Consider the following 22,399-nt stretch of genomic DNA (forward strand, 5'->3'; position numbering starts at 1 on the left):
CAAGGGGCCTCAGGAGGACCAATCAGCTGTTTGTCTCCTGGGCCAACCCCCGTAAGGGGAAGCCTGTTTCTAAAGAACGCCTGTCACACTGGGTGGGTCTGCAGCCGCCTATGGGTAAGCGTGCACACTCGACTCGGGGACTTGCCACATCCTGGGCCTTGTTCAGGGGAGTGTCTGTCCAGGACATCTGTGTTGCGGGGGGGGGGGGGTTTCACCCCTCACGTTTGTCTGCTTTTACATGTTGGACGTATCCGCCCCATGTGTGGCATGGGCGGTCTTATTGTCCTGATGTAAGCAGATTCCTGCCCCCTGGGCTGGTGATGCTCAGTAATTATGTCTGCACTACGGGAGTTTCCATATCCTATAGTGAGACATCTCATGAAATATTATGAAATAAAACTATAGGTTACTTTTGTAACCCTGGTTCTATTAGTAATATGAGTGAGATGTCTCACCAGACTGCCCTGACTAGGTGGGAGGTTCTCCCATCAAACTGATGTTCTTCATCGGCAAATCAGGATTGGCAAAGTGAAATAGGTATTCTGAAAAATATAGCAGAGGCGACATCCCATAGTGAGACATCTCACTAATATTACTCATAGAACCGGGGGTTACGAAACTACCCTTTAGTTATTGCATTGTGAAGGAGTGTGTTCTGCAGCTGCTGCAGGCGTGTGTGTGTGTGTGTGTGTCTACTTTGTGAGAGTGCGTTGCTCAGCCTTGCGCATTAGGAGCACACAGACAATATAAAGATATCTGCATACACGTGTACATTTCATCTGCTGAGAAATCCCCAATGTTTTAATGTAAATGAGCCTGAAGACACACATACACACATGTCAAGCTGTCACAAGTCTTACTCTAGGTGTCTCACAGTTGAAATATAGGTATGGCTTTAGATGGTTTGCTTACAGATACAGCTAAAGCTCTGATTAAAGGATTTATTTTGGGCTCTGCTGAGCCGAGATTGTAGGAAAATGTAGGCTGTGACGTAATTCTGCGTATTTATAACCATCACAAGGGCTGATTTGCCCCCACTAGTCACCTGTGTCATGAGCGGTGGTAGAAGAAGAGTGGATGTGAAAAGAAAGCTTATAATAAGAAGAGACAGAGGTGTAATGGAGAGAGTGTGACACAGACTGAGAAACCAAAACGAAAGGGAGTCACAAGTCCCATTAATTAATAAGCTTGATTAGATGTGCCCATTAACATTGTAAATTAATTTACCTTCAGCTGAGTTTGAAGAGGCCCAGTGGCAATGAGGGGAAGTAGTATGATTACACACCTGGATATCTGTTCACATACGCTCTTCATCCAGTAGACAGTCTGCACTGCACGGTCCTCTCATCTCTGAATGTCAAGCACCTGCAAAGAGACAAATAATGTGGGAACAATTCATGGTCTCACAAGAGCAATGCGTCTTAGAGGCTAATGATACTGGAGTTGCTTCATTAATGTCCTTGCTTTAGTGGTAGGAACTGTAAAAGTAAAAAAAAAAAAAAGTTATACACTTGATTGGAATCTCCTTCTGTCTGTTTGTTCCTCAGGCGGACCCTGAAGGACGAGACATCTCCATCCGTCCCTTCTTGGAGCACTGTGAGAACACCCACATGACCATTTGGCTGGGCATTGTCTATGCCTACAAGGGGCTACTGATGGTGAGGAGATGGACTACATCGTCACACACACATCCCACTTTCACTGTTCACTAAATAAAACAAAAGCCTCAGAGTGTGTATGTGCAGACCCTTTATGGCATCATAAATGTCTCTGCAATGTTCACACATTCAGTTGTGTCTATTTCAAAGCTCTTAAAACCTAGACATCAAAATACGGTTGGTCATAAAATTTAATTCTTGTGCCTTAGTTTTATATAAAGATACAAATATTTAGTGATTTTAACTGTTAAGCGAAGCTAACTTTGTTAAAACATTTATTTCAATTTTATTTTGAACACGGGGTTAGAGACCAGACATAAGAGGTGGGAGGGGCGTCCGAATATTCTCTGGCTCTGTACATGCTCGCAAAGTCCGTGTAAAAATGCACATTTCTCCGCGAACACGGCATTATAAATGCTGATATTTTCACCACGTGGTTTTTAACTTTGATGTACATGCCCCATGCACACGTTCAGAGAGAGAGAGTTGCAACACCGAAAGTTCAAAATAAACTCAAATAGTTCCCGGAAGTTATTGGCAGGCAGTGGCAGCGGCTGTGCACAAAGCGAACAGCGACACATGCACATTTCTCCACGAACACAGCATTATAAACGCTGATATTTTCACCACGTGATTATAACCTAATGCGCACCTTGGATGTGCATGACATGTTTGTGTGTAATTAATTTTCCCACTGGGTTTTTTGAGTTTTTCCTTGAGGGTCTAAGGACAGGGGATGACATTTATTATCCATTTGCTTAAGTCAAGCAAACATTGGTGCAAACTTTACTTATCAATTCATCATGCGCATGTCCCATAGAATTACACCAGGGAAATCGCAAACGCCATTTTACTTTCAAATATACCCCTTAATAACACTACAGAGTATGTACACCTCTTTGTACATCCAACCTTCAAACACATACTCATTTGGCCACAACTGACAACTCTACTTAAGCCCTCACTATATGAATACATACTTATGACGGGCACTGTACTAGTTAGTTAAATTAATGAAATTGACAAATTTACTGATTTTATTTCCAAGATGTATCTGGGTGAAGTAAATTCCCCAGAGGACAGTGAAGGTTAAAGTCAGATTGATTGAAAACATGAACACATGGGGCAGGTGGCAAAAACAAAAGACTAAAAGTTTGTTGGAGACAAAGAAGCAGAGCTGACAAAAATGGTTTATAGGCATTGGGTTATTTCTAGTAGTGCGCCCACTCTGGCTTACATACGAATTTTACACGCACATTTCACTCGTACCTGTCGTGTCCTTGTGCTCACGCACCTGAGGGGCACAAAGCTTTGATGATTGCTCTTAATTCTGGTGCACGTCATTCCTCTTACCCTCATTTAGTCTTTGAATATGCAGGCAGACCTCTTTACACAGTGCACAGTGAATTATTTAGCAGGCTGCTACTGCGGCTCCTGCTGCTGCAACACTAATGTTCCCCCCCAAACAAACTGCTCACTCTCACTGAAGAGTTTACAAGTAAGAAACTGGCTGCTATTTCATTATTTTTTTCTTTACTCTATAATGAAGTTTTTGTGTTTTCCCCTTAAGTGTTTCTTAAAACTAAGTGGAATTAAATTACTTTGCAGCATTTGCAGATGATTGTGAGAGATTTTCAGCAGGTAGAACAATTGTTGGCTCAATTTTGTACTTAAATCAACCATCAATCATTTTACCTGATTCATGAAATGTTTGGTCAATGTTGTCACTAAATAAGGTATTTGTTAAGCAAAATGCTAACAGATCTTAGGCAAGGTTGCCAAACCTTAGTTCAAGCTTGCACGTCTAATCTGCTATATGGGACCTATAGCTTTAATGTGTCTTTTCCTTTTTTTTTTAACCTCACAGTTATTCGGCTGCTTCCTGGCTTGGGAAACAAGGAATGTGAGCATTCCAGCTCTCAATGACAGCAAATACATTGGAATGAGCGTCTACAATGTGGGCATCATGTGCATCATCGGTGCTGCAGTGTCCTTCCTTACCAGGGACCAACCCAATGTCCAGTTCTGTATTGTAGCACTGGTGATCATCTTTTGTAGCACCATCACGCTCTGTCTGGTCTTTGTTCCCAAGGTATGTTGAAGCAGTGTGTGTGTGTTAGGGTGTTGACGTGTGTCAGCCCTGTGGGATGACTAGGCTTTGATTTAAAGTTGAGTGCTTAATTATCGCAAAAATATTTGCACACCTGCTTCACTAAATCCCACAAGGAAAATGTGCTGCGTAAGCAGTCATGTTCACTTTATTTTTGGGTATTTTATGCCTGAGTGCAGCTGTGTGTGACTAATTCCCCAAATACCGTTTCTCCAGTTCATCACCATGAGAACAAACCCAGATGCAGCCACACAGAACCGTCGGATGAAGTTCACACAGAACCAGAAAAAAGAAGATTCAAAGACCTCCACTTCTGTCACCAGCGTCAACCAGGCCAACACTTCCCGCCTGGACGGGCTTCAAACTGACAACCATCGCCTGCGCATGAGGATAACAGAGGTCTGATCCAAGGGCTACTTCGACAATAACATGATCATAATTTTGACTATTTACAATTGCGTTATTAGTTATTTATATTAGTTACATTGTGAATTGAATGAAAACTTTACAGAGCAAAGTTGGTATTTGCATTATTTATCTTACTGGTAGTAAAGCTTCTCAGTTTGAGTGGTGTTAGCAAAAGTAGCTGTTAGCAAGTCAACAGCAACAAAATTAATTTGCAAATAATCAAATAAAATTTTCTGTCCAAAATGACATAGCAGAACCCAGGAGTGGACTGGTCATCTGGCATACCGGGCATCGTACCGGCGGGCCGGTCCGTTACGTTTTTGTTTTTTGGTTTTTTTGACGAGCAAGTGGAAGCAGACATTGTAATAGGTGGCCAACAGTGATGCAAAAGTGGCAAAAATATGGCAAGAAAACAGTCAAGAGTGGCCAAAAAATGGGCAAATAAAGAGGAACCAGGTGGTATGTAATGGCAAAGAGTAGCTTGAATGGGTAAAATGTGGCAAACAATAGTGAAAAGAGAGAAAAATGTGGAACAAAAAGAGGCAAAATGTAGGGAAAAAATTAAACAATTGGTATTCAATGGGCAAAGGTTTAGGTTTTCTGGGGGAATAATAATTCAAATTAAGACATAAAGAGCCACATGTTGAGCATCACTGACTTAATAACCAGGGCAGATTTTTTGTCCCAGTCTAACCATGGCAGAACCAAAGCCAAGGAGATTCAGATACTGTATTATTGGGTTGAGGAATAAGTTATATCATTTTCATATTGCTTAACATGGTCTTGTCCTATGCTTGCAAAAGAGCCATGTTTCATTATAACAAGCCCACGTGCTGACAGGAAATGTTTTTCTGTCAAAACCAAGCTGGACAAAGAGCTGGAAGAGGTGACCATGCAGCTTCAGGACACCCCAGAGAAAACTCCCTACATTAAACAGAACCACTACCCAGATGCTAACAACATCCTGAGCATACGTAACTTCACAGATGGCAAAGGTGAGAAAGTGCCCTCATTCTTTCTTCACCCATGTCACCATATGGCCGTTTTATCTTTTGATCATCCACAGTTTAGTTTTCTGTCTTTCATGCATTTCCTAACTGCACACTTAATGCATCAATGCAGTACAGTAGAGTTCAGGGTGTCTTACTCATTATTTTTTGGCGCTACTAAAAATGCCTGCCTTTGCACAGTTTATATTTGGATGCTAGAATAGATTTTTAAAAAAAATACCATAAACCTTTAAAAAGGAGACACCTCTGATTCAGAATGAGTTGGCAATAGCCAGCTAGCATTTTCTGTTTAATCTGTTAAAATTACAGTTGGGAACCGTTGTAAATGCGTATGTGGTCACACACACACAAAGCTTAAAGGTGTAGTCCGCGACTCTCAGATCCCTCTCTCCCCCTCCCTCCTCGCTGCTCTCTTGCCCTGCCTCCCTCAAAGGAGCTAACATTAGCCAGACAGCAACATCATAGTAATATAACATGCTCTGTTAAAAGCATATTACTGCAGCGCTTCTCTCTCTCTCTCAATGTGCACACACCTCAGCAGCAGCAGCAACAACACAGTGTCACTTACAGCAGCCACACAGAGGCTGCTGTGCGCACATGAAAAACACATGCACTACAGAGTTCTAGTGTAACAATTACAAATCAAACATAATGTATATCAAGTAGCAGTAATTACCTTTCAAGCAGAAAAGTCGCTAATTCATCTACATCTTCTACTCCTCCAGACCATACACTGTAAAAAGATGGCGCTACAGCCCCGGGAAAGGGGCGGGGCCTGTGAGCAAAGGCTGCAGGAGCAGCAGAGGGGACTCAATGAGCCTGTTTTTTTCACACAAACTACTAGTTTGATGTAAAGCTGTCCTTACATAGTGACAGCTTTAGCAAATATTTTAAAAAGTCACTTTTATAAGAGTTGCAGACTGCACCTTTAAGGCTTATTAACGTTAATGGGTTGTGAGGCTGTGCCAGTGTCTATCCCAGTTTCCATACGCTGGTTACACTCTGGACAGTGGAAATATGCAAATATGCACCAAATGTCCTCTTTCCTCTGCGCAGGTCCTCTATTTTGCCTTTTTTTTTAAGGAACAACTAAGGATGTGTCTTACCTGAGCAGTCACTCAACATTCAACACATTTGCAGGGGCTCACAGTTTTCACGGTGCTTATATTTCATGCTGGCACTTGTTTTTAATGAAAAAACTCATAATTCTTAAATTTTCCTCAATTTGTGACATAATCTCTCCCTTGAATAAATAGAAATTGCTCACAACATCTAGGAAATTTAAAGTGAAGACCCTGTCGGGACTGATTTGTCACTTGTTGCTTGGATATTGTCGGTTTCTTACATATTTTGTAAACTGTGTGTGTAGAAATACAAACTAGGGCACAGTAATGTTAAAATTAGTTGTTTTCCCGCATAAAATCTGTGGCCCTCTTAATATCAAACTGCTCCTTATTTGGCCCCTGACATAACATGAGTTTGACACCCCTGCTCTATGGGATCTGTCTGAGTTTGGAGAGGGTTTAAAAAAAAAAAAAAGCAGAGCAGCTGCACTTTGCAGTTTGGGGCGCTGGGCATGTTGGAATTGTTGGAGAAGCTTCTCATGTATGAAAGTTCAAAGTTACGTAATGATGGAAGGCTAGTTAATGAGCGCATGCACAGAGCCGTGTGTCCTTTTCCTGCTCTGTAGCTCTGCCTCCTGTCTGTGCGCGCACACACACACACACACACACACACACACACACACACACACACACACACACACACACACACACACACACACACACAGAATGTAATTTGTTGAGGTGGGAATCAATGATTTTTTGGTTTTATATTTGGGGATGAAAAGATAATGTTAAAACTGAAAATCTCAAACAGTTTGATATAAATGTGTACATATTATTACAATGTTCGGACAGGATTATTATCATTGTTATCAGTCAAATTCTGTGACTATTGATTATTCATATGATTCAGTGATTTATACAAGTTTTATAAAGTGCGTGAAAATGTATTAGGTCATTCATTAAATGTAATGTCTAAGAAATAAAGTTTTTATCAATTTATTTTGAAATCAGCCATTTTATGACATTTAAAAAATATATATATATTATTCTTTTTATGTTTGGTGTACATACTGTAAAACAGGCTTCAATTCCTGCCATGCTATGCAAAATCTACATTGTTTTCCCCATGTATTTCATTCATACATGAGATTAATCCTTGGGACATTTGATGCTCCCGCTTACCTGTAGAGATGTACTTTTACGCGCCTTTAATTCTTTTCTTTAAACACGTTTCACCAGTATTACCGACTGTAGTGTATTTTGGCCTGAGCACAGGTGTAGAAAGGTGGATAAAAGGACAAATTTCAGGGAAAATAATATTTGAGGAAAAAAGGTGACAACAGGGGTAATTCTTCTCACACACATCAATCTAAAGCTTATTTTCCCCATGCCGTGTCTCTGTTTTAAAAGAATTCCACAGCGTATGAACTCCTAGCCACCTCTGTAATGCTTAGCAATCCTCCTCATCATCATCCTCACTGGCTCCTAACTGTAGTCGTCTGTCTAAGAGTGCTGCTGAGAGGCCGTCACAAGAATGATGTGTCAACACCAATTACACTCATAAACAGAGAGAAGCAAAAGTTACTTTCCCCAATCATATGGAGATGCTGGAGAACACAAGCAGGAGAGGGTGAACTTCCAGGACCATTTCAGTCCAGACTGCTCTAATCATATGTGTGGAAGACTTTTTGGCTGACAGTAAATGATTGAGGATGGTAACATCTACTAAATGCTGTATTTGGAGGTTGTTTTTAAAAAAAAAAACACACACACATTCAGGAAGTTTCAAGACTATGAGAATAAGGGAAAACAGCAGATGGATTGTTAAAGCTCAAAATTTGGGATGAACCATTGTTTGAACAAACATTGTAAACCCATAATGCTTTGTATATAAGATATTTTATCACTTTCACTCTACTTTGCATCTTAAAGGCAAGTGTTGTACTTTTTACTGTACTACTATTCTATTTATGCCCTTGTTACTTTTCTCACATGACAGCTCATGTTTGTTCTTTTGTTTTTTTTGCTGCTCTATTTCTGATACAGAAAAAGCTTCAGTTGATCCTTGTATGTGTCTATTCAGTCCTACTGCCAACACCTTTAATACGTTTTGTTTTTCTTAGTAAAAATGGCCTCTCTTTTACTTTGGCAGGTCACATGCAATAGCATGATTGTTTGGACAATCACTTTAACAGAGATGGGCCCTGAGAAGGCCCATGTTTAAGGATTTTGACAAATTTATAATCAAAATAGTAAATCTTATCATAAAAACCACAATTTAATGCTGTCAAGATAAAGTCTGGTTAGCTAAACAAAATGTTATACAACCTTGTATCATTTATTGTTTATTTTTTTGTTAAATATACTTTGTGGTGCTTATATCTTACTGCAACTAACGGAAATGTGTTTTTTGTGATGATAATAGATTGTTGGTTGGATGTATTTTCATATTTAAAACAGTTGTATTGGTTCGTGAATCAGACTTTTTGCTTTTATTTGTAAGATGTTGAGCCTATTGAACAGCTTTTTGTTCACAATGTGAATTATTTGGTTGATTTGTTATTACATTATGATAGTTAGTGAAACATGTATCCAGTTGTACTATTATAAACATGTAACAGATTCTGCGTCAGTGTTTTATAAATTGGATTTATGATGATAAAATGATGTTCGAGCTGTTTTAATTACTTACAATATGTAAGTATTTTTATATGCAAATACTTCACTGTTTTCACCTGAGTAATGTTTTGACTGAGCTACTTTTACCTGTTAGAGTACCATCGTTTTTGGTTTAAAGCTGCGACATCAGAAGATTGCTGTATTTTGTAATTGAGTGCATTTTTAAGCTTGTTTTTGTTTTGACATTTTCCAAATCCACTTTTTTTCAAGTGGACTTTTAAATACTTTTTTGTTTTTTACATTTATGATTTTAAAATCCATGTGGATATGTTATTAATGGTGCTGTGTAATGCAACATAGTAACACAGTGAGTAACCCAGTGAATACTGTTTATCAGAGGTTTATCAGGTCTGGACGATGATTGATAATCTTTGCTCGATGTGTTTTATTTTTGAAAGCAGTAAATGTTAATGTGAATTATAGCTGAAAATCAATATTCAGTTTGATCACTTTGGTTGTTTCAGATGTGTACATTTAATGTGTGCTGAAATTGCCTCTTAATTTGTTTCCAATATCCCAAGGCATGTGCAGAGAGAAACAGAGAGAAAAATCACTAATTTAAGCTTTTTCAGGCTATCCAAGTTTTAAAAGGTGTTAACATGTGTTTCTGTGCAGATGGAGAGAAGTCGATACTGAAGAACCACCTGGAGCAGAAACCACAGGCGCAGTGGGGCTCGATGGATCCATCCAGAATAAACAGAGGTCCCCTGGAGGATATCAACTCACCTGAACAGTGAGTTTTCCAATTTCTCACAGCACCTCTTCCCCCGTATCCCCCCACTCCCTCCCACCCTGATGTCATCTTTCTCATCAGATGATACGTCACATGTAGCGCCACCACCAGCTCGCAGGCAGTCGCTCTGATGAAAACATCATCCAGCCCTGTACCTTTTTCTCTGACGTTTATACAAGCACGTGTGTTCTCCGACCTAGTGCAGCTTACTTACAGTTAAAAACACGTGTGTGTGTGTGTGTGTGTGTGTGTGTGTGTGTGTGTGTGTGTGTGTGTGTGTGTGTGTGTGTGTGTGTGTGTGTGTGTGTGTGTGTGTGTGTGTGTGTGTGTGTGTGTGTGTGTGTGTGTGTGTGTGTGTGTGTGTGTGTGTGTGTGTGTGTGTGTGTGTGTGTGTGTGTGTGTGTGTGTGTGCGCGTGCAGTGGGCACACACACACAGATGAGCAGCGGATTGATTTGTTGTTTCATCTTGAAACAGAAGAGACTCAAAACAGCCGTGACAAATGCAGGACTAGGTTCAGTTATTATTCATAAGGCTGCAAAGCTGAGCGATGTTGACTTCATCAATGAGAAGGGGGACACTTCATGCATCATTGAGAACTTTTCCCTCTCGCACTTATTTGAACCAGAACCAAAAGGAGAATTAAGAATGGTGAGAGGGATGGATATAAGAAGATGGTGCAACGCTAAGGAGCTGGATTCAGAGACAAAGATGTTTAGATTGAAAACAAGGACATAAATAAATCAACGGAGAGAAGGAGGGAGGTAGCGACGCACAGAAGATTATGTAACCAGTGATTTACAGCTTGCATTGGAAGCAGCTCTGAAAATAGACAGGGAGGAGAACACAAGTAAGGTAACACTTAGAGCTATTCCCATGCTACATGAATGTTTGATAATATGGAGGGAAGAGAGATGAAGAGGGACCTGGAGATGAGAAAAAACACAGTTAAAGTAGAATTGTGACTATATAAGGTATAGAATTAAATTCACAAACTATGTCAATCATTGTTTAAAGTGGCATAAATTACCATCATTTGAAAATTCCTTCACATGTAAATGTGACTTCTAAGTAGAGCAGGTTATGATAATGGGCCAGGTCAGATCTGTTGTGTGGGGATTTTACCTCATTTGATGTTTTTTTTTTTCCAGGTCTCCCACTTGCTTTGTATTGCTTCATCTTAATTTTTACATAACTGACATTTGGTTATGTAATTTTCTTGCAAACGACTGGCAGCAGCACTGGCTCCGGCGATGTAGGGTGCGAACTGTCACACCAGGCGGAAGCATAAAATGTTCTTTTTGTCCGCTGATCTCTCTAAGCTTCCAGTTCACCGTTCCTCTCAGCTTTGGAGAAGTGAAGCTGTGAAGGAAAGCGCTAAAGACTACACAGGAGAAGACTATATTTAGAACAGAAAAAAACAATCATATTTTTACACTAGCTGGGAATGGGATGTCTTTCGGTTTATCATTTCAAGGTCATAGCTACTGTTCTAACATACACATTTAAAAATATTTAACATTTTGTCTTTGGCCTACAAACAGCTTCTGAGTGCAGAAATACACCAAAAAAGAATTGTACTGAAGCTTTCTCATGATCAGATCTTTGCCAAGTGTGACCAAGAGAAAAACCTCATTAAGCTGTTGCCACCAACTGTTAACATTTGCAAGTACCAAATGTTAGGAAAAGTACTGAAAGCACATTGTTGAGTGCGAAAGTTAGTTCTTTTTCCATTGGATAATAACTATTTTGTCACTGTATAACAAAACTGCAATGAGTGAACTGCCTGCTTTAAACAAACTGCTCTGACATGAAAATATAGTAACATTCTCATAGATTGTGAGACACTAAGTACAGTAAATGTTTTGTTTTAGTACATTCCTGGTATAGATGAGGAATAAATACAAAATACTGTATATATTTGTTGTTTATTATGAATTTCTGTATACATCAGCTGTTTATATAAAATTTGATGAAACAAAAAAAACATACATATGAAAAATTAACAAGAGCAAGTTCTTCAATATGACAAAGGCTCTCTAATAAATAAAAGACTACAAACAGTGATTGAAAAAATACAGGTGTGTGTATGTAAAAATAACACTTAATTACACAACAGTGTGAACAGTATAAGCTGGTGGCCTTTATAATTCATTTCCTAAAAACAGAACATAAATATACAGTATTTTCTCACATATTTTCTTATTAATGTGCTTGCTTTTGTCCAATTTGGGACTTCCAAGTTTTTCGAGCTCTGGACTTTAATTTATGTTGGTCATGACACGACACAATAACATATATAGCGTAAGCAGAGGCTGTATTTTCCTAATATTTGAAAACCATTCAGTACGCACCTGTGTGTACCGTACTGCATTTCCCGGACAAAACTGTCTTGGTATTGACGAGGGTGGCCATTTTGATAAAACCAAGAAGTAGGACATTTATTTTACTCAACAAAAATACAGAAAAACTAAATCCATCACGTAATACAAGTCAAACATAATTAACAGTCACATTGTATATAAAAATTACATCTAATGTATGTTTTTAAACAATTAACTGTTCCTGTTGGGTTTCATACATCTCAGTTACAGTCACAAGTGATATTATTATCTGCTTTGCTTTAGATATTGATCCCCAAAATTAATATTGTTTCAGTATTTAATACTTTTCTTTTTACATATGAAACTGTTATTTTCGACACAAATTTACCTAAACCAGCAGCTGTTTTCAGACAGATACCTTAAGCCGCAGAAGAAACATCTTCATACATCAGCGCACATTAATCTTTTTACGAGAGCTTATTGGAGTTAGTTCATGAATGTAGCCTGTGCTACTAGAGCTATCAATAGGGCTCATTTAGGATTTCAAACACTTTCAACTGATCAACTGAGATCTAAATAAACTCCATGACTGAGCAGCTTCTGTTTTCTCTCTCTGTCTACTGCTTTTTTTTTTTTTTTCATTCAACAATATGTCAGTGTTTTAAGTACCTTACACATGATGCAAATAGTACAGCTAACTCTACCCACACACTGTCAAAACTCCACCAAAATGTAGCCTACACCTCCTCCTTTGGAAACACTAAACCCAACCTGGCAACACAGCTTCTGCAGCTGTTCACTCTGCTGTTACTGCTGATCTGTTTTCAGTACTTTTCTCACGTAGTCATGTGTTATTTTTACTTCAACCAAATTAAGACATGTTTACTTGTTTATTTTTATTTAGCCTCATTAATTTATTTATCTTATAAAATTGGATAAAATAGGGAACAGGGATTATCTCACAAATGAGTATCCAGCATAAGGCTGCACCGAAAAACAGACAGGCCTTTAAAAAAAACTGGACTGCTCGGGGTATGGGCCGCACTTGTATATTTAAATAAAATGTATTAGCCTTAACATCACCCAAAAAAGTGTCATATAATTTATCAACAAATACTAACAAAGCGTAGAGACTTGGTATTAATCCATGCCATATTTTGTCTATTTTTTTACTTATAAAACAGTTGATGAACCTCATGGCACGTTCACACCAAACGTGTCCAAAGCGTCAACAGTGTCAGGTTTACATGGGGAATATATATCTAGGAGCATCGAGAGGTCCCGCTGCGCGTCCCACGCCTCCTGTACGGCGAGTTTTAAAGCTTCACATGTGGCGGATGCTGCGCGTTTTGAGATTTCAAGCTCCAACGCGTCCAACGCTGGAGTTGGGATTGCTGAACTTTTGCGGCGCGTCGACCAATCAGGGGCTTTCTCCAACCGTGACGTATTCAGAATAATGAACAAATAACACTAACCGGAGACAGATGGACAGGCTCTTCTGCTGGAATAGAGCGCCTGTAGTTGGTGTCCAGGTAGAGGATGTGAGCGCCGATGCCGGTCTAAGACGCTGGTGACAAGAGTTACTGATTCAATGAGCACAAGCGTCCAAACTAGGGGTGTGAGGCATGATTTTGACGCCCAAAAGACATTTAGAGTGAACGTACCATAAATGTTTCATATTAAAGATTAGAGTGTAATATTTAAATGGCAGTTCATAAAAAGCAATGTAACAATGACTATTTGGAGCGTTGTGATGTCATTTCTAACGCTATCCCTCTTCCTTTCAATCTGCAGCATACAGCGTCGACTGTCTTTGCAACTTCCCATCCTGCATCATGCCTATTTACCCTCCATAGGAGGGGTGGATGCCAGTTGCACCAGCCCTAACGGCAGCCCTGGTTCAAGCCCAAGGCACAGACACATGCCCCCTTCCTACCGGGTAATGGTCTCCGGCCTGTGAGCTTCATGACTCCCCCACCTGGCTCTTTGCAGAAGAGACACACTGGGTTCTTTTGTCTCCAACAAATGGACTGATATAATCAGCGTATGTGCGTATTTTGTCTCAGATTAAGCAAGATGAGAAAAAGAGTGAGAAGGGGAATAAAGTTTCACTCTCGACACCTCTGCACCACAGTTGTTAACAGGAACTGATAACGGGGAAGGAGGGGAAAGTGGATACTGCTTAATCCCAAAAAAGACTCCCATGATTAACACCCCTCGGCCAACCAACTTGTCCCTGCCTCGGCATATATATACATATGCACGGTCTAACACAGATATACAACAAAAACACACAAATGCACAAGTACGGCAACACCCCAACAGCAGAGCACAGGTGGAACAGTCCTAATCTGACGTTGGAGCCTTATCTGCTTCACAGGGGATGGTCTGTTACTGCTCTTTTATGTTTAATGTTTGTTCTCGCCGCTTTGTGAGCTTGTCGTCTGACTTGAGTGCTTCAGTTACTGGACCAAACACAAAGGAAAATGTCTTATTTGCAGCCAGTCCCCCTCCTAAACTTGTGCAGACATGTAAATATCGTCATTTCTGACATTGATGTACTGTAAACTTTGTAAACGCTGTGACTTGACAAATACGTGGATTCTAGGCAGGGAGCATAGAGATGGCATTAAAAAGAAGTTCAGGCAAAGCTAACCAAACATAGAATTCTTCAAATTAGATATTTGTAAGACAGAGGTACAAATCTGTGTCTGTAACTGTGAATATATTAGCTTGTGGGCTACAAGAATCAAATAGAGATACAATAATGAGCCCACTCTTGTATAACCAGACTAGAGGCACATGGCATCAATTTGAAACAGGTTATAATCAAAAGTTCACTTCAGACTTTGCAAACTATCCTTTTTTTAATGTTTACAACCTGCTGAAAACAATAACAGATGAGCATGCAATACAGACTATTGAAACTTCGCGTTTCCAAAGGTTTCAGAGGGTCCGTATGAGCGAGCAGACTGCACCACAAGAGTGTTCCACAGCCGTCTCCGTGTTCCACGCCATGGAATGCACACACGCAGCTGATAGTTGCAAAAAAGCAGGAGGGCAATGTTGGATTCTGGTGCTTTTCGGACAAGGAGCTTGTGACAGGCCTGGTCATATTGATCTCCAGCCTATGGTCTGCATTGACTGTTAATGTGGCCGTCTGATTTAGCCCTCACAGCGAACCAGCATAGTTAAGGGCAATAGGGGTGTCAGTGGAAAACGAAGCACTGGACTCCATAAACAAACCAGATAAAAGTCAAGAGGTGATGGTGGAGAGGATGTAGGTCCACCAGCTCCATAGCTAGCTTGGATTACCTGGTTGACTTGAATTTCCACGTGTGGTAGTAAAGACTTGGGAACTGTAGGCGTGTTGTGGAAAAAGCCTAAATTGACTGTAGCTCCCAGTACAAAGATAATGCCATCACTGATGTCATAGTGACACAAGGCTTTATTCCACAAATTGCCGTGACTCTCATCAAAAACACGTTAGCAACTGGGATCATTGCTCAAGTGCTGTGGAAAGGTAGTCGAACCATGAACCCATATAGGCTGTATGGGAGCACAACAGTCACTGAGAGTGTTGTCACTTTTTGTACATTTCTCTTCATGCGGCAGGAGCTCCATGACAAAATAAGAGGGAAGGGTTTTTTTATGAGGTGTGTGAAGGTTTGTTCTTAGCATTCTGTTTCACCATTGGTGTCTTGGTTTTTAGTTTTTAAGGTGTGTGTTGAGCGCTGTGCCTGTTGTCTTACATTGTAGCCTGCAGGACCCTTAGAACATGAGTGGGGTGATGACTGCACACATCCAGCAAACTACAACATTGGTCACACACGTGTAAGTCGTACAAGGTGTTGTTTATTTTGAAATGCTTTGTTTGGGTGAATGGGAAAGTTTGGGAATACTCTGTTTAAGCCCCGTTCATCTGGAAGAGAGGTACCCTATGTCATCAACACAAACCCTTTCTGTTGGTCTTCAAAGGAAATTCCAATAGATTATACAAAACTGGAGCTGAAGACGAACTAGCAGAGGATTCACCTGCAATGGAACATATCAGTGACTCCCAAAGAGAGATACTCCCACTCCGGCCCCTGCTAAAGCACAGGAGCAAGGAAACCTGAGCACAGATCTCCCAGAAGTCACTGCTACTCCGTCACCTTTGCTAAACCAGAAAACCGAGATCACTCCACAAGTGAGTGAGGGACATTATCAGAGGGTTGGTTCTTCCTTCAGAGGAAAGAAAATCCAACCACACATTTTATATATTACATTATATGTGATTGTGTACAATTTGCTGATACCCTGATGATGGTGTCCATGTATGGAATATTTGGTATTTGGCTTTCTCAAGATGGCATGATATACAATGTATAACTCACAGTTACCTCTGTCTTTGCAACTGTTGTGACAAATCCACTCGATAGGTTCGTCCTCTCACCTGCAATTTTGGTTACACATGGATTTTACTTCAATCATTGAATTCAGTTCCCTTAAATCTGTTGATGAATTCACACAGCTCAAATCCAGTTTGTTGAACAAACTCAACTTCAACTACAGGATTAGCAGATATTCATCAAGGGCAATAAAGTGAATGAGGTAGCAAACAATCAGTCTTGGGGAATCACTCCACGCATTAAAAAAATTACTTTCCTAGTCCATCTAAATAAAGATCAAGCATTTTTTTTAACTCTCTGGTTTTAACGTTTAGAATTATTATTTGATTTCTTCTTTTAACGTGAGTGAAAAATACATCAAAATGCAATAGTGGTAGGTCAAGGGCTCATCATTTTGTGAAATAAATGGCCTCATCCTGATTGTTTGCATTTTCCATTGCTCTTTTGACCTTTTAAATGGTTCCTGTAGTGAATTTTAAATACAAGATCCATCAAAAGATCATATATAATACATCATTTATTATACATCATTTAGAGAACGCTTTGTCTGAAAAGTGCCTAATTACTTTGTTGTTTGCTTGGTGTAGGAAGCCATTATGGTAAAAGGGCAAAAGTAATACAGTATTTTCTAACACATCCAACATTTGAGGAGTCCATTGGCTGCTCAGTTATCCCACTTCCAAGTTTAATGAAGTGATAAACAACTTATTTCAGGTAAGGTTGCAATACTAACATAAACACATGCAAACAAACAATACTATACAAACAGGAAGCTTTTCTCTCACATCACATTTCAAGTTTTCTCTTTTTCTGAGAAAGAATTTGTAATGAAACGTCTTGTGTGTGGAGGGGAATAAATAATTGAATTGTAGGAGGAAGCCCAGCGGTACACCAGATGAAAGAGATTAGTGAGTTCCTCACACTACCTTTGTATGTTTGCATTGGCATCAGTGTCATTCATCTGTTCTGTCCTCTAGAACTGCACATGCCTGACCAGCAGAATCAGAGGTTGTGAGGCAGAAAAATGTCAACAAACTTGGTCTGTTAATATTGCCAACATAACAGCATCTGTCATTTTAATCAAGAGATTTTTAGTGTTTTAATAGTATCAATATCTTTGAATAGAAAAATTAGAAAAAACCAAAACACCCAAAATCAGAGATAATGCTATAGTAAGGCATAAAAATGAAAAAAAAAAAAAAAAAAATTTCCTGAGATAAGAATTTATTTATTTATTTATTTATTCAGTTTATTTCCGACATGGTTACATTCACTTTTTTTTTTTTTTTTACATTTTTTTTTTTTTTTTTTTTTTTGTACATGCCGAAAAAGGAGACGAGAGAAGCAGTTTGCTTATCTGGGTCCCGTCACACGAACCTAAAGCTAGTGCAAATATGATGCACACACTTAAACTGGGGTGAAAATGCAGTAAAGCATGAAAAATTTGAAAAAAAAATGACAAACACCCAAAATCAGAGATAAGGTTATAGTAAGGCATAAAAATGAAAAAAAAATAATAATTTTTCCTGAGATAAGAATTTATTTATTTATTTATTTATTCAGTTTATTTCCGACATGGTTACATTCACTTTTCTTTTTTTTTTTACATTTTTTTTTTTTTTTTTTTGTACATGCCGAAAAAGAAGACGAGAGAAGCAGTTTGCTTATCTGGGTCCCGTCACACGAACCTAAAGCTAGTGCAAATATGATGCACACACTTAAACTGGGGTGAAAATGCAGTAAAGCATGAAAAATTTGAAAAAAAATGACAAACACCCAAAATCAGAGATAAGGTTATAGTAAGGCATAAAAATGAAAAAAAAAATAATAATTTTTCCTGAGATAAGAATTTATTTATTTATTTATTTATTCAGTTTATTTCCGACATGGTTACATTCACTTTTCTTTTTTTTTTACATTTTTTTTTTTTTTTTTTTGTACATGCCGAAAAAGAAGACGAGAGAAGCAGTTTGCTTATCTGGGTCCCGTCACACGAACCTAAAACTAGTGCAAATATGATGCACACACTTAAACTGGGGTGAAAATGCTGTAAAGCATGAAAAATGGGGAAAAAAAGTAACAAACACTCAAAATCAAAGATAAGGTATAAAAATGAAAAAACTTTGGATTTTTTTTTTCCTGAGAAAACACAAGACCCTAAAACTAGTGCCAATATGTTGCACACAATTAAACTGGGGTGAAAATGCAGTAAAGCATGAAAAATTTGAAAAAAAATGACAAACACCCAAAATCAGAGATAAGGTTATAGTAAGGCACAGGAATGAAAAAAAATTAAAAACATTTTTTTCCTGAGATAAGAATGTCACAAGACCCTATAACTAGTGGAAATGTTATGTGCACACTTAAACGCGGCAGTGTTTTTGAATCATCAACACCACGTATCATTGTGAACAGTGTAAGTAGCAGGGTTGAGTTCTCCATGTGAGAACTGTTCATCTGACTAACAATGCATGGGTTCAATACTGCCTCTGCTCGCAGCTGAGATTTTAGCTAATATCCACAAATGTGAAAGTCAAATACCTCATGAGTGATATGATGGTAGTGTGAACACATAGTGTAGTGGATAAGCTGTTGACACAGCAGTTTATCAGGGAGGGTTGTGGTTCAATCCCTAAATGCTCATTTAGCAACAAATCATTAAACATTGTTTTCAAGTTTAATGTTCTAAATGAAAAGTAAAATATGCTGCAAGAGGTACTAGCAGTAAGAAGAGCTTTAGAGTAGTGTGTCTATCTTGCTCTGTGGTGCAGCAGAATAATGGTTCAAATCTCACTCTACCATTCAAAATGGTATGAGCATAAATTCTGTATTAGTAACATTTTACAACTCGAATACCTTTAAAGTAAAAGTCCAATATTCCACAAGAAGTGACCAGTGTTAGAGGAAATTTAGTGTGTGTGTCAAGATGTGACTCCAGCACAGCAGAGCTAGGGTTCAAAACTGCTTATGTCAAAGCAGTAATAATTTTCAACTGAAATACCCGAAAAAAAAAAGTTAAATATACCACAAGCATGAAGATTTGTAAGACATGTACTAATAGTGTAGAGGATAAGTCTGTGACAACATGAGGCATTGGGTCATATGTCGACAGATGCGCAGGTGTTCAATTCCTAAAAAAGGCATGAAAAGTAAACTTTGGATTTTTTTTCTTCCTAAGATAAGGCTATCACATGACCCTTAAACTAGTGTAAATATGATGCGCACACCTAAACTAGGGTAAAAATGCAGTAAAGCATGAAAAATGAGAAAAAAGTAACAAACACCCAAAATCAAAGATGAGGCTAAAGTAAGGCAAAAAAATGAAAAAAATGAATTTTTTTTTTCCCTGAGATAAGGCTATCACAAGACCCTAAAACTAGTGTAAATATGATGCGCACACTTAAACTAGGGTAAAAATGCAGTAAAGCATGAAAAATGAGAAAAAAGTGACCAACACCCAAAATCAGAAATAAGGCTATAGTAAGGCATAAAATTGAAAAAATAAATAAACAAAAATTTTTGAGATAAGGCTATCACAAGACCCTAAAATTAGTACAAATGTGATGCACACACTTAAACTGGGGTAAAAATGCAGTAAAGCATAAAAAATGAGAAAAAAGTAACAAACACTCAAAATCAAAGAAGTAAGGCAAAAAAATGAATTTTTTTTTTTTCCTGAGATAAGGCTATCACAAGACCCTAAAAACAGTGCAAATATGATGAGCACAAATTAACTGGGGTGAAAATGCAGTAAAGCATGAAAAATGAGAAAAAAGTGACCAACACCCAAAATCAGAAATAAGGCTATAGTAAGGCATAAAATTGAATAAATAAATAAATAACAATTTTTGAGATAAGGCTATCACAAGACCCTAAAATTAGTACAAATGTGATGCACACACTTAAACTGGGGTAAAAATGCAGTAAAGCATAAAAAATGAGAAAAAAGTAACAAACACTCAAAATCAAAGATGAGGCTATAGTAAGGCAAAAAAATGAATTTTTTTTTTTCCTGAGAAAAGGCTATCACAAGACCCTAAAAATAGTGCAAATATGATGAGCACAAATTAACTGGGGTAAAAATGCATTAAGGCATAGAAAATGAGAAAAAAGTGACAAACACCCAAAATCAGAGATAAGGCTATAGTAAGGCATAAAAATAAAAAAAAAATTGGATTTTTTCTTCCTGAGATAAGGCTATCACAAGACCCTAAAACTAGTGTAAATATGATGTGCACACTTAAACTAGGGTAAAAATGCAGTAAAGCATGAAAAATGAGAAGAAAGTAACAAACGCTCAAAATCAAAGATGAGGCTAAAGTAAGGCAAAAAAATGAAAAAAATGAATTTTTTTTTTCCTGAGATAAGGCTATCACAAGACCCTAAAACTAGTGTAAATATGATGCGCACACTTAAACTAGGGTAAAAATGCAGTAAAGCATGAAAAATGAGAAAAAAGTGACTAACACCCAAAATCAGAAATAAGGCTATAGTAAGGCATAAAATTGAAAAAATAAATAAACAAAAATTTTTGAGATAAGGCTATCACAAGACCCTAAAACTAGTGTAAATATGATGCGCACACTTAAACTAGGGTAAAAATGCAGTAAAGCATGAAAAATGAGAAAAAAGTAACAAACACTCAAAATCAAAGATGAGGCTAAAGTAAGGCAAAAAAATGAAAAAAATGAATTTTTTTTTTCCTGAGATAAGGCTATCACAAGACCCTAAAACTAGTGTAAATATGATGCACACACTTAAACTAGGGTAAAAATGCAGTAAAGCATGAAAAATTAGAAAAAAGTGACCAACACCCAAAATCAGAAATAAGGCTATAGTAAGGCATAAAATTGAAAAAATAAATAAACAAAGATTTTTGAGATAAGGTTATCACAAGACCCTAAAATTAGTACAAATGTGATGCACACACTTAAACTGGGGTAAAAATGCAGTAAAGCATAAAAAATGAGAAAAAAGTAACAAACACTCAAAATCAAAGATGAGGCTATAGTAAGGCAAAAAAATGAAAAAAATTATTATTTTTTTTTTTTCATGAGATAAGGCTATCACAAGACCCTAAAAACAGTGCAAATATGATGAGCACAAATTAACTGGGGTGAAAATGCAGTAAAGCATGAAAAATGATAAAAAAGTGACCAACACCCAAAATCAGAAATAAGGCTATAGTAAGGCATAAAATTGAATAAATAAATAAATAAAAATTTTTGAGATAAGGCTATCACAAGACCCTAAAATTAGTACAAATGTGATGCACACACTTAAACTGGGGTAAAAATGCAGTAAAGCATAAAAAATGAGAAAAAAGTAACAAACACTCAAAATCAAAGATGAGGCTATAGTAAGGCAAAAAAATGAATTTTTTTTTTTTCCTGAGATAAGGCTATCACAAGACCCTAAAAACAGTGCAAATATGATGAGCACAAATTAACTGGGGTGAAAATGCAGTAAAGCATGAAAAATGAGAAAAAAGTGACCAACACCCAAAATCAGAAATAAGGCTATATAGTAAGGCATAAAATTGAAAAAATAAACAAATAAAAATTTTTGAGATAAGGCTATCACAAGACCCTAAAATTAGTACAAATGTGATGCGCGCACTAAAACTAGGGTAAAAATGCACTAAAGCATGAAAAATGAGAAAAAAGTGACCAACACCCAAAATCAGAAATAAGGCTATGTAAGGCATAAAATTGAAAAAAATAAATAAATAAAATTTTTTGAGATAAGGTTATCACAAGACCCTAAAATTAGTACAAATGTGATGCACACATTTAAACTGGGGTAAAAATGCAGTAAAGCATGAAAAATGAGAAAAAAGTAACAAACACTCAAAATCAAAGATGAGGCTATAGTAAGGCATAAAAATGAAAAAAATGAATTTTTTTTTTCCTGAGATAAGGCTATCACAAGACCCTAAAACTAGTGTGAATATGATGTGCACACTTAAACTAGGGTAAAAATGCAGTAAAGCATGAAAAATGAGAAAAAAGTGACAAACA

At 37.8% G+C, this 22,399-nt stretch overlaps 1 protein-coding gene across 1 annotated transcript in view; it reads left to right on the top strand.

The window, feature by feature from the left end:
- Positions 1 to 16,589, top strand: part of gabbr2 (gamma-aminobutyric acid (GABA) B receptor, 2) — a 186,915-nt gene extending 170,326 nt beyond the window's left edge. Inside the window, exons 14-19 of the mRNA XM_028460785.1 lie at positions 1,548 to 1,658; positions 3,526 to 3,750; positions 3,985 to 4,167; positions 5,042 to 5,171; positions 9,548 to 9,665; positions 13,783 to 16,589. Of these exons, the coding sequence (XP_028316586.1) occupies positions 1,548 to 1,658; positions 3,526 to 3,750; positions 3,985 to 4,167; positions 5,042 to 5,171; positions 9,548 to 9,665; positions 13,783 to 13,948 (933 nt within the window). The 3' untranslated portion in view covers positions 13,949 to 16,589. The remainder of the gene's footprint in view (positions 1 to 1,547; positions 1,659 to 3,525; positions 3,751 to 3,984; positions 4,168 to 5,041; positions 5,172 to 9,547; positions 9,666 to 13,782) is intronic.
- Positions 16,590 to 22,399: the final 5,810 nt, after the last annotated feature.

This window comes from Gouania willdenowi, chromosome 11, assembly GCF_900634775.1.
Source record: "Gouania willdenowi chromosome 11, fGouWil2.1, whole genome shotgun sequence".
Classification (NCBI taxonomy): domain Eukaryota; kingdom Metazoa; phylum Chordata; class Actinopteri; order Blenniiformes; family Gobiesocidae; genus Gouania; species Gouania willdenowi.